At 44.7% G+C, this 17,645-nt stretch overlaps 1 protein-coding gene across 2 annotated transcripts; it reads left to right on the top strand.

Annotated features, from left to right (window-relative positions):
* The first annotated feature begins 1,229 nt into the window (after positions 1-1,229).
* On the top strand, positions 1,230-16,398 carry LOC139368195 (serine/threonine-protein kinase BRSK2-like). Of its 2 annotated transcripts, none has more exons than XM_071106836.1 (19): positions 1,230-2,530; positions 2,760-2,854; positions 5,488-5,573; positions 5,975-6,115; positions 6,655-6,771; positions 7,024-7,057; positions 7,336-7,404; positions 7,762-7,908; positions 8,309-8,340; positions 8,520-8,684; positions 9,145-9,242; positions 9,669-9,822; positions 11,636-11,696; positions 12,543-13,182; positions 13,276-13,324; positions 13,515-13,638; positions 14,032-14,242; positions 14,613-14,696; positions 14,995-16,398. In XM_071106836.1, exons 1-19 carry the CDS (start codon positions 2,446-2,448, stop codon positions 15,216-15,218), a joined length of 2,616 nt encoding a protein of 871 aa, XP_070962937.1. In that variant the 5' UTR covers positions 1,230-2,445; the 3' UTR covers positions 15,219-16,398. The 2 variants fall into 2 exon arrangements, with proteins under 2 accessions (XP_070962937.1, XP_070962938.1); XM_071106837.1 differs by having other exon boundaries at positions 2,314-2,530; positions 12,903-13,182; positions 14,995-15,295.
* Positions 16,399-17,645: the final 1,247 nt, after the last annotated feature.

Raw genomic sequence — 17,645 nt, 5'->3', positions numbered from 1 at the left:
GTTGATCAAATATTTGTGTAACCTAAATACAGATAGATTATTTTCCGAAGCAGTCATTTTCATTCCAAACTGTTTTCCCTGCTAATTTATTTTTAAATATTGTGAAAGTCCAGGCAATTTTAGCTGCTGTTCAATGAGGCAAACAGTTGTTACATCCTCCATTCAGGCTACAAAGGCGTTGGTTTCCTCCTTAACTCGATTCAATGTCACCTCTGTGGAAAAAAATATGCATACTGTCTTTAATAAAACAAAGTTTTACACCACCATGTTCGGATGTTGCACATTGAGTATATTGTTTACCCCTGGTTGAATGCAGTACACAACAGAAAGTAGCATTAGCCTAGCATGGTGGCAGAAAATGTTGTTTTATTAAGAAAGCACGAATGTCCGTCCCCCCCCCCCCCCCCCCCACCACCACCACCGACGAGCCATTAAATCGAGTAAAGGAGGCAGCCGACGGCTATACAGCCTGAATGGAGGTTGTTTTATGTACCAACCCGTCGTCGGGGGACACTAGTGTATTACTGACTGGGATCTTTAATTCCAGATGATAGTGAGGATCCATAGCGCTCACTAGCGGCTCAAATAAATCCTGTAGACCTATTATATTTGTTTTGCAATGGAATTACACGATTACATTTTAAAATGAATAATATTCTGAATGTGTGTCCGACATGCAATAAAACATTGTAATTGTCCATACAGCTATTGTTGTAGTAGGCTATTTGCGCCCAAATTCGAATCACAGGCCAATGTGTAGGCTATAGCCATTTGACAGAATTTCTGTTAAAAAAAAACAGGCCTAGGCTACATTAAATGTAGCGTGTACCTTACTAAACCTAGCTGTCATTCTAATTTAGAAATCAACCAAAAAAACAGGCAGACTATCAGTTTACATCACTGACTTTCGAATGGTCAGGTAGGCCGGCCAGGGGTAATTTTTAGGCTGCTATTACCAAATTTGCCCAAAACAAACGGTGGGTCAAACGTATTGCAAAAAAATATAATCTTTATAAAAGTTAGATTCATCCTGGTAAGAACTTATTCCATAATTCAAAACAAAATGTGCTTCTGCTTGCAACAGCAGTGCCGCATATGCGATGTATCTGAGGTGAATGCAGAGAGACAAGCGTATTTGAGGAAGATCAAAAGGGAGGGGTAGAAAGAGGGATGGAGAGGGAGTGGGACCCGGATGCTGATGCGAATGAGGCGAAGGAAGACGAGAGAAAATATCGATTTACGGCAAGAAAAAGCAAAGGACTGTAAACGGGGAGGCCCTCTCACGCAATGTGTGCAATTATATGAAAACGTGCCTGTCTAGTATAGTGTGAATACATATGCAGATATTTATTTCTCACTAGCAAATCGTTGATTTCATGAAATTGGAACCGGCGAGGGAGGACACGCCAAAAGGAGAGAGAGAAGATGCTGTGATACGCTTAGCCTACTGGCAGGGCTAGAGCGAGAGGGAGGGGGAGGGTGATACGGTAAAGATGGTTGTTTTGCAAGGGACGCATCTTTCCTCTAAAAAAATCGCAACGATGTGGCTGTTGGACGAAACATATCATTTCGCGTTACAAAGAAACTTCAAAATGATCCGATTTTGACAGACGCTTAAAAGACGTGGATAAACGTAGGCTAGGCTAACCACAGTGTATGGACGCACTTGTGTGGCTAATAACTCGAAGATAACATGCGGCTCCACCTGTGATATAGGCCTGCCACAGTGAATACCATTTACATCTGTCTGCATTGAACTATAAGGACGTTTTTGTGTTGCGATACGTTGTTTGAATGAATTGATGTAGCATCCCAATGATAGTAACCTGTTTGTGATCAGGTTGCAGATAGAAAAAGAATGGTGCAGTCAAAACTAATGTTGATAAATATCTATTGACGGTTGGTGCTGTCAAACAGATAAGATATTGGTACTGATCTCTGTTGATTGACCAATGTATCAAAAGCAAAGCTATTTCAAATCTGAAAACTGTGACACATAGGCCTACCATGTTATCAATCTTGTCATACTTGTTATCATGATAGTTGTCGCTATTTTGAGTTTAGGCTAGTGCATACATAACATGATATGTGTGTCATAGCAATCCATTTACTCAGCTGTTGCCTACCTGTGATAGTTTCAGTTTCAGTATAATACTTGTCTATATCGAATGAAAGCAAAAATACATCCAGAACCACCAACCCAGAAAGAAGTAAAACCACAATTCTTAATTCAGGACTTGTCCGGTCTTTAGCTCTGAATATAGACCTATATTCAACTTCAGTCTATCTCAAAGCAGCGTTGCAATATTTTTTCCTAACCATTACCATTGTTATCCAGGCTTCCTTTTTTTTTTATTCGGGGGCGATAATTCATGAAATCCTCCTAACTATAGAGCTAGTTATCACCATTAGCCGTTGTAAGTCGTAGCCAATAGTTAGAGCAGTATGAGTAAGGAACTGTCACTAAGTCAGTCAGCTCAATATGTTGGGCCATATCGACTGGAAAAAACACTGGGGAAGGGCCAGACAGGTGAGTTTTGAATTTCACCGCTTTTTTTCCCCCTTCTTCATCTTCGTGAAAAATAATGGTGTGTTTATTATGGGATGGAGGGATGGATGGACGGGCGAGTGGTTGCAGTGGATGGGTGGATTGATGGACAGATAGATGGGAGTCATGTCTGTGTTTTGTGAATGTGTTAAGAATGCGTAATACCCTTATGTTGGCCAGTGTATGGTGAGCATGTGACTCGCTCTCTCAGGCCTGGTGAAGCTTGGAGTTCACTGCATTACGGGACAGAAGATAGCCATCAAAATAGTCAACAGGGAGAAACTGTCCGAGTCGGTTCTGATGAAGGTAAGATAATGATGACGCGAATAACGATGTCCCAGTATGATGACTACTTTTCTAAAAAACGGACAACATTACGATTAGCTGGCTGTTTGCAGTAGTTGGGTCTTTCAATAATATGTTTTATTTCACTTAATTTTAACATTGTCGTAATGATCACATGTTCAACTTAATAACAAAACACTTTTTTCCCCATCTTAAGAAGTTAAATAAAAAATGGACAATAGTAAGTGCCAAATAAAGTAACAAGGTTGACCGTAACAGGGTTGACGACGTCCCCTTAAATCAACCATACAGTGGGGCAAAAAAGTATTTAGTCAGCCACCAATTGTGCAAGTTCTCCCACTTAAAAAGATGAGAGAGGCCTGTAATTTTCATCATAGGTACACTTCAACTATGACAGACAAAATGAGAAAAAAAATCCAGAAAATCACATTGTAGGATTTTTACTGAATTTATTTACTAATTATGGTGGAAAATAAGTATTTGGTCACCTACAAACAAGCAAGATTTCTGGCACTCACAGACCTGTAACTTCTTCTTTAAGAGGCTCCTCTGTCCTCCACTCGTTACCTGTATTAATGGCACCTGTTTGAAGTTGTTATCAGTATAAAATACACCTGTCCACAACCTCAAACAGTCACACTCCAAACTCCACTATGGCCAAGACCAAAGAGCTGTCAAAGGACACCAGAAACAAAATTGTAGACCTGCACCAGGCTTGGAAGACTGAATCTGCAATAGGTAAGCAGCTTGGTTTGAAGAAATCAACTGTGGGAGCAATTATTAGGAAATGGAAGACATACAAGACCACTGATCATCTCCCTCGATCTGGGGCTCCACGCAAGATCTCACCCCGTGGGGTCAAAATGATCACAAGAACGGTGAGCAAAAATCCCAGAACCACACGGGGGGACCTAATGAATGACCTGCAGAGAGCTGGGACCAAAGTAACAAAGCCTACCATCAGTAACACACTACCCCGCCAGGGACTCAAATCCTGCAGTGCCAGACGTGTCCCCCTGCTTAAGCCAGTACATGTCCAGGCCCGTCTGAAGTTTGCTAGAGAGCATTTGGATGATCCAGAAGAAGATTGGGAGAATGTCATATGGTCAGATGAAACCAAAATATAACTTTTTGGTAAAAACTCAACTCGTCGTGTTTGGAGGACAAAGAATGCTGAGTTGCATCCAAAGAACGCCATACCTACTGTGAAGCATGGGGTGGAAACATCATGCTTTGGGGCTGTTTTTCTGCAAAGGGACCAGGACGACTGATCCGTGTAAAGGAAAGAATGAATGGGGCCATGTATTGTGAGATTTTGAGTGAAAACCTCCTTCCATCAGCAAGGGCATTGAAGATGAAACGTGGCTGGGTCTTTCAGCATGACAATGATCCCAAACACACCGCCCGGGCAACGAAGGTGTGGCTTCGTAAGAAGCATTTCAAGGTCCAGGAGTGGCCTAGCCAGTCTCCAGATCTCAACCCCATAGAAAATCTTTGGAGGGAGTTGAAAGTCCGTGTTGCCCAGCAACAGCCCCAAAACATCACTGCTCTAGAGGAGATGTGCATGGAGGAATGGGCCAAAATACCAGCAACAGTGTGTGAAAACCTTGTGAAGACTTACAGAAAACGTTTGACCTCTGTCATTGCCAACAAAGGGTATATAACAAAGTATTGAGATAAACTTTTGTTATTGACCAAATACTTATTTTCCACCATAATTTGCAAATAAATTCATTAAAAATCCTACAATGTGATTTTCTGGATTTTTCTTTCTCATTTTGTCTGTCATAGTTGAAGTGTACCTATTTATGAAAATTACAGGCCTTTCTCATCTTTTTAAGTGGGAGAACTTGCACAATTGGTGGCTGACTAAATACTTTTTTGCCCCACTGTATATCCCCTTGTGACAGAGGGAATGGAAGCTTGTGTGTGTAACAGGGAGGGGCAATTGAATGCAAACTTCACAAAAAAGATAAATTGTTTAAACATTTCTAGCCTTTCTATCTATGAGGAACAGGGTTGACGTGTTATGTCCGACCAGCTCAGTTTCCCACCGTAAAAGTAGTTCACCTGCTTTTACACAATTCTTTGACCATTAGACGCTCAATGTCTCCTTTGAAAAATATATTTCGCCATATTAAAACGTCACTTCATGTAACAGGGTTGACCTTAAAATAAGGGACATGTTTTTTTGTTTTTTTTAACCTTAAAATGAATCGCTAATAATGTATTTTGTTGTATTTACTTTCTTACATAGGCGTATGTGTGCTGCAATTCAGCTTTTAGCTGCAAATGTGTACAATTCCAAAAAAAACGTATATATATATATATATAATATGTAACTTTAATGCAATATACATAGTAATTACTGTTAGGAATAGTAATGAAATTACATGCATGCAAAGGCTCTTCAACAAGACATATTTCATCAAGTATGCATTAAGAGTGAACCCTGGAATGTAAATTCCTCTCAAATTACAATTTTATATTGCTCTCTCTTCCCCCCTATCTCTTTCTATCCCCATCTCTTCTCTCCCTCCCTACATCCCCCTCTATCCCCCTCTCTCACTTTCTCTCTCTCGCCCTCACCCTCTCCCCCATCTCTCTTTCCAACCCCCCATGTCTCTGTCAAGGTGGAGAGGGAGATTGCCATCCTGAAGCTAATTGAGCATCCGCATGTGTTGAAGCTGCATGACGTTTACGAGAATAACAAATACCTGTGAGTTCATTCATTGTACATTCAGGTGCGCCCCTCGGCTCTGCCTGTGCCCTGTAGCTCTAGACCCGTGGGTGTCATGTGTAAATATTAATCAAAGGACTGTATTAATCTGCTTCGTCTCTCTCTCTCTCTTGAAGTCTGCAGATTTCTGCCATCAAATCTCCCATTGACTTCAATGCATGTTGTTCACAAATATCAAAATTACACAAGCCTGTCCTCAAATTAGGATTCAACCCTCTTTGAATTCTTGCTCAACTTCTCTCTCTCTCTCTCTCTCTCTCTCTCTCTCTCTCTCGCTCTCTCTCAATATCTCCCCAACCTTTATCCCTATCAATGACTTACCTCCCTCACCCCTTTCTCATGCCCTCTATATATCACCCTCCCTCCCTCCCTCTCTGTAGGTACCTGGTGTTGGAGCATGTGTCAGGTGGGGAGTTATTTGACTATCTGGTGAAGAAGGGCAGACTGACACCTAAAGAGGCCAGGAAGTTCTTCCGACAAATCATATCGGCCCTGGACTTCTGTCACAGTCACTCTATCTGGTAAACGACTCTATTCATGTACAAAACCTATTGTGTGTGTGTGTGAGTGGCTTGTGTCGTCCAGCGGTTAGAGCCTCTACTAACTTTCATGTCTTTCCTCTACTGTCCTATCGTTCAATAAAGGCACAACAAATATGAAATGATTGGGACTGCTCACTTTTTTTAAAATGTATCATTTAAAATAATAAAATAAATGTATAATTTAGCAACGCCTAATTGAGCTTGCCTGGTGCAATGGAAAAACTTGATTAGTCCCAAATATGAAAACCCTGCCCAACTTGCTTTCCAGGTTCAATCAAATGGTCTGGTCTGGTCTCATTGTTTTTATGCTTCCTTATGAGTAATTCCCGTCTATTCACGCCCTCCGTCAATATCTCACTAATAATGCCATTTTATTTGAATCTATTCTTATTTTACTCGCTCAGTGTTTTATTGCTCACTTCCAGTAGATTATTTAAGGTCTCACTAATAAATGACTTCTATTCCATCCTATCCTATCGCACTCAACTCTACGCTGCTCTATTCGCACCGTCACACAGTCACAGAGACCTGAAGCCGGAGAATCTGCTCCTGGATGAGAAGAACAACATCCGCATCGCAGACTTCGGCATGGCCTCCCTACAGGTGGGGGACAGCCTGCTGGAGACCAGCTGTGGGTGAGTATGCTGTGTGTGCATGCGGGTGTTTGTGTGTGTGTGTGTGTGTGTGTGTGTGTGTGTGTGTGTGTGTGTGTGTGTGTGTGTGTGTGTGTGTGTGTGTGTGTGTGTGTGTGTGTGTGTGTGTGTGTGTGTGTGTGTGTGTGTGTGTGTGTGTGTGTGTGCGTGCAGTACGTGTGTGTGTGTGTGTGTGTGTCGTATGTGCTGGTAAAAGCTTGCATCTTCTCAAGGCCTCACTTCTATCCATTTCAGATCCCCACACTATGCCTGTCCAGAAGTGATCCGGGTAGGTTTCCGGCTCGTCTTCCCTTTTCGTTATTTTAAGTGTCTAAGATCACCCAACCAAGTGAGATATAGAAATGTAATGATTGATAAGACATAAGAAATGTAAGTATTTGATAAGGGAAGAGTTTGCTGATACCAACATGTGTATGTAGGGAGGGATACATGTTGCATAGTACACATCTCTTTCTCTCTCTTTCGCTTTCTCTCTCTCTCTCTTTCTCTTTCACTCTCTCGCTCTTTTTCGCTCTTCTTCGTTCTCTCTCTCTTTCTCTCTATCAGGGAGAGAAGTATGATGGTCGACGGGCAGATGTGTGGAGCTGCGGAGTCATCCTCTTTGCTCTGCTGGTGGTGAGAAAGTGTCCCGTTTGCCCTCTTTGCTTACGTCTTACACCTACCCAATCCTTTCAGATCGAGAGGAGGGGCTAGGGGTCCATTTGGAATTGAGTATTTGTGGAATTGGGTTATAACCTTGTGACCCAAAATAACTGGTCGGTTTGCTTGGCACAAATGAAGCCTAGCCCTAGACTAAAGAGTATGTTCAATGGAGATTCTCCATTGAAGGTGCTTCTTTGTCCAAGACTAGGTTTAATCTGTGCCTGGATAACCAGCCCAACATGTGTTTGTGTGTGCAGTCACGCCTCCCATTCCTTGTAAAAAGGCCTATTTATCAGTAACGTCCCTGTTCCCCTGTCCTCTCCTCCGTAGGGGGCCCTACCATTTGACCATGACAACCTGCGTCAGCTCCTTGAGAAGGTGAAGAGTGGGGTGTTCCACATGCCCCACTTCATCCCCCCGGACTGCCAGGCCCTGCTCAAAGGCATGATTGAGGTCGACCCCGACAAGAGGCTCACGGTACGAGAGAGGAGGATAGGCAGGCTGAGCGGTAGTGGGAGAAGGAGGCAGGGAGGGAGAGGTTAACCCCCCGACAAGAGACTCACGGTACGAGAGAGGAGGATAGGCAGGCTGAGCGGTAGTGGGAGAAGGAGGCAGGGAGGGAGAGGTTAACCCCCCGACAAGAGGCTCACGGTACGAGAGAGGAGGATAGGCAGGCTGAGCGGTAGTGGGAGAAGGAGGCAGGGAGGAAGAAGGGATGAGATTGAGATGCCTAAAATGTAGCCAAAAGTGATGAGAGAATCTCTTTCCAATTTCAAAATTCAGGCCCAGCAGGAATTGTTTACACCTTGCGCTAGCAGCCATCTGTGTCTTTGAACAGACTGTACTAATCGTTCCATCTGCCCTCTCGCCCTTCCAGCTAGAGGCCATCCAGAAGCACACCTGGTATCAGTAAGTATGGATTAGTTTGGTCTGCCTTTGAATTATAAATAGGGATGAATTGGGAATTTGAAGTTGATGCCAAACATTGTTTTATGGGGCTCAGTGTTTTGGGTCACTAACATGGGGATGTGTGTCTTTGTGTGTGTGTGGTGCGTGTATCTGTCTGTCTGCGCGCGTGTGTGTCTCAGGTCGGGTCGTAACGAGCCTTGTCCTGAGCAGCCCGCTCCCAGGCGGGTGTGTGTGGGGCGCATCCTGTCGCTGACCGAATTGGACCCGGACGTGTTGGACAGCATGCACTCTCTGGGCTGCTTCAGAGACCGCGGGAAACTCACCCGTGACCTGCAGTGTGAAGAGTACGTGTGTCTGTGTGTGTGTTTGTGTGTGTGTGTCTTCTCTCACATTTCTCTCTTTGTCATCTGTCTCTTTCTTTTGTTGTTTTGTCTAGCTGGGCCCATGTCCACCTTTTGTGTCTTCTTTCTTCTTGTGTTCAACCTGTCTCTCGTCTTGCTACCTTCCTCCAAATTGTATTCCTGAATTGAAATCTTTCTACACAAATCTCCCTCTCTCTCTCTCTCTCTCTCTCCATCCCTCTATCCCTCCCTCCGTCTATCTCTCCGTCCCTCTCTCTCTCTCTCTCTCTCTCTCCATCCCTTTATACCTCCCTCCGTCTCTCTCTCCGTCCCTCTCTCTCTCTCCCTCTCTCCCTCCCTCTCGCCCTCCCTCCCTACTTCCCTGCCTCCCTCCCTCCGTCTCTCCCTCCCTCTCTCTCTCCCTCCCTCCCTCCATCCCTGCCTCTCTCTCTCCGTCCCCCAGAGACAACCAGGAGAAGATGATCTATTATCTCCTGTTGGACAGGAAAGAGCGTTACCCCAGTTACGAGGATGAGGATTTGCCGCCCCGAAATGACGTAGGTGAGTCCCTAGGTGTCAGGAGCGAGCCACTAACCGCACTGACTTGACTCCGTCCCTGTCTGGTCCGCAGTCTTCCTCCTGCCCCTCTGTCTCTGTGTCCCGGTGTGCACCTCGCTCCTGCTTCTCCACGGACCCACCTTTTAAACCTAATTCCTCATTTTGCTGTTCGAATTGCTGTTCGAACTGATGCATATGAGTGTGGGGTAGAAGTGTGTTTGGGGAAAGGTGTGTTGTGTGTGTGTGTTTGGGTTGTGTATCTGTGTGTGTGTGTGTAGGGGGGAGGTTAGGTGTGTGTAGGGGCTGCCTGTGTGTGTGAGTCGGGATATTTTAGTTGTGATAGCCTTACTATATACTATTTATGTTCTGATTGGGGGTTGGGGGGGCTCTTACTGCGTAATGGACTAACTCCACCCTGGTGTCCCTCAGCGGACCCCCCTCGTAAGCGCGTGGACTCTCCCATGCTAACGCGTCATGGCCGCTGCCGCCCGGAGAGGAAGAGCCTAGAGGTGTTGAGTGTGACCGAGCAGGGGTCTCCCACCCCGACCCGCAGGGCCCTGGACACGGCCGCACACAGCCAGAGGTACTGGAGGGGTGTCACACACACGGTCCGCAAACACACAAAAAAAAGCCAAATGCAGGTACACACTCACAAAGACAGACAGGCGCGCACACACACACACACACACACACACACACACATACACACACACACACACACACATACATACACATACACACTTATTACATTCTTACAGGCCAAAAACATTTTGTTAGCCACATACAGTGCATTCAGAAAGTATTCAGACCCCTTGACTTTTTCCACATTTTGCTACGTTACAGCCTTATTCTAAAATTGATTCAATTGTATTTTTTCCTCATCAATCTACACACAATACCCCATAATGACGAAGCAAAAAACAGGTTTTTAGAAATGTTTGCAAATGTATTAAAAATACAAAACTGAAATATACATTTACATAAGTATTCAGACTCTTTACTCAGTACTTTGTTGAAGCACCTTATGCAGCGATTATAGGCACACCTGTATTTGGGGAGTTTTCCCTTTCTTCTCTGCAGATCCTCTCATGCTCTGTCAGGCTGGATGGGGAGCGTCGCTGCCCAGCTATTTTCAGAGTTGTTCGATCGGGTTTAAGTCCGGGTCTGGCTGGGCCACTCAAGGACATTCAGAGATGTTTCCGGATGCCACTCCTACGTTGTCTTGGCTGTGTGCTTACGATCGTTGTCCTGTTGGCAGGTGAACCTTCACCCCAGTCTGAGGTCCTGAGCACTCTGGAGCAGGTTTTCATCAAGGATCTCTCTGTACTTTGCTCTGTTCATCTTTCCCTCTATCCTGACTAGTCTCCCAGTCCCTGCCGCTGAAAAACATCCCCACAGTATGATGCCGCCACCACCATGCTTCACCGTAGGGATGTTGCCAGTTTTCCTTCAGACGTGACGCTTGGCATTCAGGCCAAAGAGTTCAATCTTGGTTTCATCAGACCTGAGAATCTTGTTTCACATGGTCTGACTCCTTTAAGTGCCTTTTGGCAAACTCCAAGCGGGCTGTCATGTGCCTTTTACTGAGGAGTGGCTTCCGTCTGGCCACTCTATCATAAAGGCCTATTGGTGGAGTGCTGCAGAGATGGTTGTCCTTCTGGAAAGTAACTCTGGAGCTCTGTCAGAGTGACCATTGGCTTCTTGGTCACCTCCCTGACCATGGCCCTTCTCTCCCGATTGCTCAGTTTGGCCGGGCGGCCAGCTCTAGGAAGAGTCTTGGTGGTTCCAAACTTTTTCCATTTAAGAATGATGGCCACTGTGTTCTTGGGGACCTTCAATGCAGCAGAAATGTTTTGGTACCCTTCCTCAGATCTGTGCCTTGACACAACCCTGTCTTGGAGCTCTACGGACAATTCTTTCAACCTCATGACTTGTTTTTTGCTGTGATATACACTGTCAACTGTGGGACCTTATATAGACAGGTGTGTGCCTTTCCAAATAATGTCCAATCAATTGAATTTACCACAGTTGGACTCCAATCAAGTTGTAGAAACCTCTCAAGGATAATCAATGGAAACAAGAAGCACCTGAGCTCAATTTCGAGTCTCATAGCAAAGGGTCTGAATACTTATGTAAATAAAGGTATTTCTGTTTTTTCCTTTTAATAAATTAGCAAACATTTCTAAAAACCTGTTTTTGCTTTGTCATTATGGGGTATTTTGTTTAGATTGATGATCACTTTTAGAATATTGATGTTATATGATGATCAATTTTAGAATTAAGGCTGTAGTGTCATTTTATTTGTCACATTTTACTTGAGGGTGACATATTTTTTGTTCTCTTCACCTTTATGATAACAACCTTTAAAATGATGACCTCTTGTGACCCCTCTACAGGTCTCGATCAGTCAGTGGGGCGTCCACCGGCCTCTCCTCCAGCCCTCTCAGCAGTCCCAGGGTAAGAGGCTTGTTGGCCAACACTTTTAACATCCTCTCTGAAATGATAAAGCATACAACGTTGACTCTGAACTGTCTTCTCATATACAGTATATGTCAGATAATGGTTGTCTTTTTTTGCAACGTTCAAAGATTTATTGACGATTTTCACATTGCTTTAACATTGCGTTCATGTTGCCATAACGCTTCCTCTAACTCACCCAAGCTCCTTGGTCATTCCGAGCCATTTTACATGTCATACCACACTATCAGAATAACTCTCACTCATTTGGAGTTTCTTTGGCATTTCTCTTCTTCTTCTTCTTCTTTCTCCACATCCACACTTTCGAGAATATATGGCACAACTTTAAAAACGTGCATATTTTTGAAAAGCAACACAGCACATAAAGTAAAGATAAAACATGTTTGGGTTGCAGAAATGAAAGATATAACTGATATAACTGTAACCGTGAAAATGTCAACATACTAGTTGAATTATTATTTTCCGGATCAGCAAAAGCAGAAACAGAGTCATAATGTATTGCTTGCGCCATTTTGTAGTTTTTGTCTTCCATACTATTTCTGACATGGAGGGATTTTTGCGCGCTGGGTTATCTAAAGTGTTAGCTGAAAGTGATTTGAAAAAAGAAGAGTGAGGTTGGAACATAAATGGTTGAATGCAGGGTCAGAACTAATGATTTTACATTCAGTTATACAAATAGCTCACACTATCAGTGCAGTTTCTTCACCATCATTCAAGAAGCACTCCTTTGTCATAACCCATAACACTCATTTCCATCCCTCTTTTTCCATTTTCCCATCCCTCTCTTTCTCTTCTTCTTTTCCATCCCCCCCCCCCCCCCCCCAGTCCTATCAGAGCCCTGTCTTCACGTTCAGCCAATCAGACGTCACTTCCACCACCGCTCACACTAAGGACCCATCCAAACCAGGAAGTGCTACCACGCCTCGGTCGGCCCGAGCCCACGACAAACCCAAAGCGGCCCAGAACCCCAAAACCCAGACCCTGCCCACCACCACCAAGGGCGGTCCCGCCACCAATCGGCCCCACCTCCAGCCCATCAAGTCTCTCCCCATTCACAACTCACCCTCCCGCTCGCCCTCCCCCCTCCTCTCACCCATCCCCCGCTTCTTCTTCTTCCCCTCGCCCTCTGTGCTCAAGTCGGTCACTAAGAGCTTCTACCCCAACTCTACCCACTCTGTGTCGCAGGTCACCCCCCAGGGCTCGCCGCTGCCCACCCCCATGGGCACCCCCGTCCACCACCCCCACCACCCCTCCTCCTCCACCCCTCCCTCCAACTCCTCCTCGTCCTCCTCCTCACGGGCGGAGGGAGGCGGAGGGGTGGGCTCCCTGTCCCTGACTCCGCCCTCCAGCCCCGGAGGGAGTGGCGGCATGGCGGCTAGCAGCTCCGCCCACTGGAGAACCCGTCTTAACTCGTTCAAGAACAACTTGCTGGGCTCACCCCGCTTCCACCGCCGTAAGATGCAAGGTAACTACATAGCAATGGATTTTAAACAGTTTAAATGGAGTTTTAGCAAATTAGAATACAGAGCTACATGGAACAAATGTCTTGTTTTCTCAGTACCCACATTAGAGGACATGTCCAGCCTGACCCCAGAGTCCAGCCCTGAGTAAGTCATACACACACACACACGCACTCATGAACATGCCTCCCAGATGCCCTGCGTCGAGGACCAACTCATTTGACCTCGCCACAACCTTCTCTTTGTGTGTCTGTCTGTTTGTCCGTCTGTGTCTGTCTGTTTGTCCGTCTGTGTCTGTCTGTTTGTCCGTCTGTGTATGTGCGTCATGCTCCCTCAGGCTGGCTAAGAAGTCGTGGTTTGGGAACTTCATCAGCCTGGAGAAGGAGGAGCAGATCTTCGTGGTGATCAGAGACAAGCCGCTGAGCTCTGTCAAGGCAGACATCGTCCACGCCTTCCTCTCTGTGAGTATCTGACTCTGCGCTGAACATCCTGAGTTAACAATGTCCGAGACTTGTCTTGAGAAAGGCCTACATTCTAGCTTGTTGTTGTTGTTTTTTTAATCACACTTCAGTCCTAGTAATATGGTCATGTTTTTGAAGTGTTAGGAATTCATCTTGTGAGCCTTTATATTTTCAATATAATCCGCTTTATTGACAGACAAATGTGTCGATGTGGCTCAAATGGAAGAGTTCAACTCTCTCTCTATCATTCTCTCCAATACCCCAATCTCACATGGACCCTCTTTATCTGTCTCCCCCTCTTTTACTTTCTCTACCCACCTCTCCTTTCCTTTCTTTTCATTACCCCTCATATTTATCCCTCTCTTTACCCACCCTATCCAACCCCCGGCCCAGATCCCCTCCCTCAGCCACAGCGTCATCTCCCAGACCAGCTTCAGGGCCGAGTATAAGACCTCCGGCGGACCCTCCGTCTTCCAGAAGCCTGTGAAGTTTCAGGTGGACATTGCCTTCTCCGAGGGAGAGAGGGAGCGGGAGAGGGAGAAAGCCGAGCGGGAGGGCAAGAGAGAGGCGGGCATCTACAGCGTGACGTTCAGCCTCATATCAGGCAAGTGGAGCTTGGAATGGGAAGGACCGGTGTTCATTCAAACGCTGTCAGTTGGTGATTTACAGCATCTGGTTTATATGGTGGATTGGATTGTTACAGTTCATGCAAATGAATTAAAGTAGGGCAGGTTTGTTATGGTGGAAGGGAGAGCTTTGGCTGTGCTTCTGGTATATGCCTCCGTGCAGTGTGTGTGTGTGTGTGTGTGTGTGTGTGTGTGTGTGTGTGTGTGTGTGTGTGTGTGTGTGTGTCTTTAGTGCTGGTAAAAGTTTGCATCTTCTCAATGCCCTTGTGTGTTTGTGTGCGCGTGTGCGTGTGTGTGTGTGTGTGTGTGTGTGTGTGTGTGTGTGTGTGTGTGTGTGTGTGTTCGCAGGTCCTAGTCGCAGGTTCAAACGAGTGGTGGAGACCATTCAGGCCCAGCTTCTCAGCTCCCACGATCAGCCCATGGGGGTCTCTGGTGAGTCACACACACTCTCTGTTACTCACACACACCAACCTCACACACCATTTTCCCACATCAAGGTTCACGTCATGATAACTTAAATGAATAATCCATAATTTGCGTTGGAAATGATTGAAATTGTTATAAATGTTTGTATATGTTTACAAATAATGAAATACGAATGTATTAATAGTATGCACATTATTAATAGTTGATTCAATATTTGTGAAGATTATTATAGTGTTTACCCCACATTCTTACACCACTGGTTTCACCTACATGAATGGAGTCACTGTATTCTCTCCCTCTACAGACCCCTTCCCAGACGAGAAGAACAGTCGGCCCCACGGTACCCCCACCCGCCAGAACTCCCGGCGATCCGAGGGCGGGGGCGACCGGTGCGAATGGGGCGAGCGAGGGGATGGAGGAGGTATCGGAGGCGGCATCGGAGGCAGTGGGGGGGTCCTGCAACGCCGAGGCTCCGGGAAGGAGAGGACCCGACTACTGTCCTCCAATGGAACACAGTCCCAACCCTAAATCGGAGAGAGAGAGAGAGAGAGACCAGTCGGGTAGCAGGTGTCCAGACTCCATTGGTGAAAAAAACAAGACAAATTGTCATCAGACGAAACCCAAACCCTTCACAAACCATGAGGTATACAGTATCTCCCATTCAACCCCCAGAAGATGTCTCAACAAGATGCTTTAAGCCTGAACACAAGCTGATATTTTTTTCTGCTTTTCACCTGTGTTAAAATATACATTCATGTTGATTCACTGAATCAAGCAGGGATCCCATTCAAACCAGTAATAAAACAAAAACATTTTTCCAGAGGGGATACAATAGATGAGCCAGACACAGCACAGGTCAAACTAGGAACTTTGAAGAAGCGCTAATTTGCATGCCAATTAGCCAGTCATTACGATTAAAGGGTGTTTGATTTGGATTATAAGATCTGCTAGCATACCATTCCTTTGCAATAACTCAAGCAAAAAGTTAAGAACGGGTTTCAACAATCCTGTGATGGTTCTCAAGAATACACAACGCCCCCTTCCCGTACCTCTACCCCACAGCAGCATAACTGAAAAGGATACCCGATGAATACCTTGATGTGCCCAACATTGTACGTACATTTACTCAAAAGACAATGAAAGGTGATGGAGACACGTAGAGAACCCTCTTGCTTATTATCACAGACCACCCATTCCAGAAGTTAGAACCGGCTGCCAGTTCAATGAATGACTTTGGCGACAACACCTTCAGATCATGTTTTAAAAGGGAGAAATGAGGTCCTTTTAAAAAAAAAAAAAGGCATTTTCAACATCCTCTTCTTTTGCGGTAAAGAAATGCAAATTAAGCTAACTAAGTGAATGTGAAAAATATTTTTTTATTTAGGTTTAGTTAAGATGATGTAGTTATTGATTTTGAGGTTGGCGCTCTCAGCGGAGATACAGGAGAGGAACGACAACAGGAAGATTTGACATCCTCGACATATCTGCTCCAGTATCTGAATGTGGAACCCACGCCGATGGGAATTTGAACGGAAGTCGGAACGAAGTCACCATTGATGTATTAGAAAAAATGTTTTGTTGTATTTTCTTTTTACTCGGAGACAAATACAATGTAACCAGGATGTAAGCGTCGTCGGGAAACCTTTGCTGTGAAGAAAAATATTTTTGATTTGAAGAGAAATATGAAAATATATTGAAGAAAAAAAAACATGGGCAAATAGTTACATGGGTTGGACTTCCACTATCTGTCCCTGACTCAATGAGGAGAGAATTCCAGACCTATGGATTGGACAAACTCCATCTGAGCTTGTCTCATATCACCACACTAATTCACATATTGACTCCAAACATAGATTTCAACACGCATTGATCGATGGACATTCTCGTTAAGCTGTACTCAAAATGCTGACGTATTACTCCTTGTTATCGAAAGACTTCAAAAAAAGGCAAACAAATGATAGCCCTTCTGCCATCACCAATGAGCCAAGTGATCCATCCTCTGCACCCGCGGCGTCACCTTATATCACCGCTCTACAAGCAGACGTAGCTGTTTTGACGATCATGTATTACAACAGTATTATGTGATAGAAACTAGACACATTACCAGCCAGTCTTCCTTATTGCGCAATATGCAACAGATGCAGAACGTTTTGCGATTTTCCATTTCCTTGTTTATGTATTTCCGTATTTATTTACTTATTTATTTACTGTTAATGTATTTATTGATATATTATTTATTTATGTGGGAAATGTATCTTGCACCAACATAAATATATCAGGAGCTAGGGATATAATGTTTTTCTTGTCAACATTATTTTTTTCTTTGATTTCTTTCTCTTTCCCAGGACACTCGTTTTGTTTTTGGATCATGAACTTACAACATTTACATTCATTCCCAGCATTCTGTCTAAATGTTAATGTTTTAGTTTCTATTGTATGAATTTGTTTATATATTTTATGTTCTGTTCGGGGTCGAATTCACTGGGAACGAAACGGAAGCAAACGGACTGAGACAGGGAGGGACTACATGAAGTTGTCCAATGAGATACACAGTTTTTTGTTTGCAACGTGTTACGGTGGGCACTAATGAATACGACCCAGTTCTGATTATTGGATTGTAAGAGTTGAGTCAATGACTGAGTCATGGGTTTATATTTCAGATCTGTTGCACCACCTGTGACCAGGTTACAGGCAAGGGGGTGAGAGGGACTCTCTTTAAGCATTCTGTATAAAGTGACTGAGCACATTGCTCTAGCAAGCTAAACTGTCCACATTCATTGGCAGACACGAGCAAACCACCATCGTACACCTTTCCTCCGACAACATAAAACGCTCATACTGCTCCCATGTCTTTCTTTATGCTTTTCCCCTTGACCTGATGCGTCTGTCATCACCAGTTCCAGCCATCGTTGTGCGGACCACTTGACTTCGAGAGAGACCACGCTGTACACGTCG

This window comes from Oncorhynchus clarkii, chromosome 16, assembly GCF_045791955.1.
Source record: "Oncorhynchus clarkii lewisi isolate Uvic-CL-2024 chromosome 16, UVic_Ocla_1.0, whole genome shotgun sequence".
Classification (NCBI taxonomy): Eukaryota; Metazoa; Chordata; class Actinopteri; order Salmoniformes; family Salmonidae; genus Oncorhynchus; species Oncorhynchus clarkii.
Note: the sequence above shows the minus strand (reverse complement) of the source record. Positions and strands in the feature narration are given on the sequence as shown.

Excerpts from the sequence above, each read along its gene's own strand:
- LOC139368195 (XM_071106836.1), top strand. The coding sequence starts at position 2,446 with ATGAGTAAGGAACTGTCACTAAGTCAGTCAGCTCAATATGTTGGGCCA. Across the intron at positions 9,243-9,668 it reads GCCGCCCCGAAATGACGTAG|CGGACCCCCCTCGTAAGCGC; the intron begins GTGAGTCCCTAG and ends GGTGTCCCTCAG. Across the intron at positions 13,325-13,514 it reads ACCCCAGAGTCCAGCCCTGA|GCTGGCTAAGAAGTCGTGGT; the intron begins GTAAGTCATACA and ends ATGCTCCCTCAG.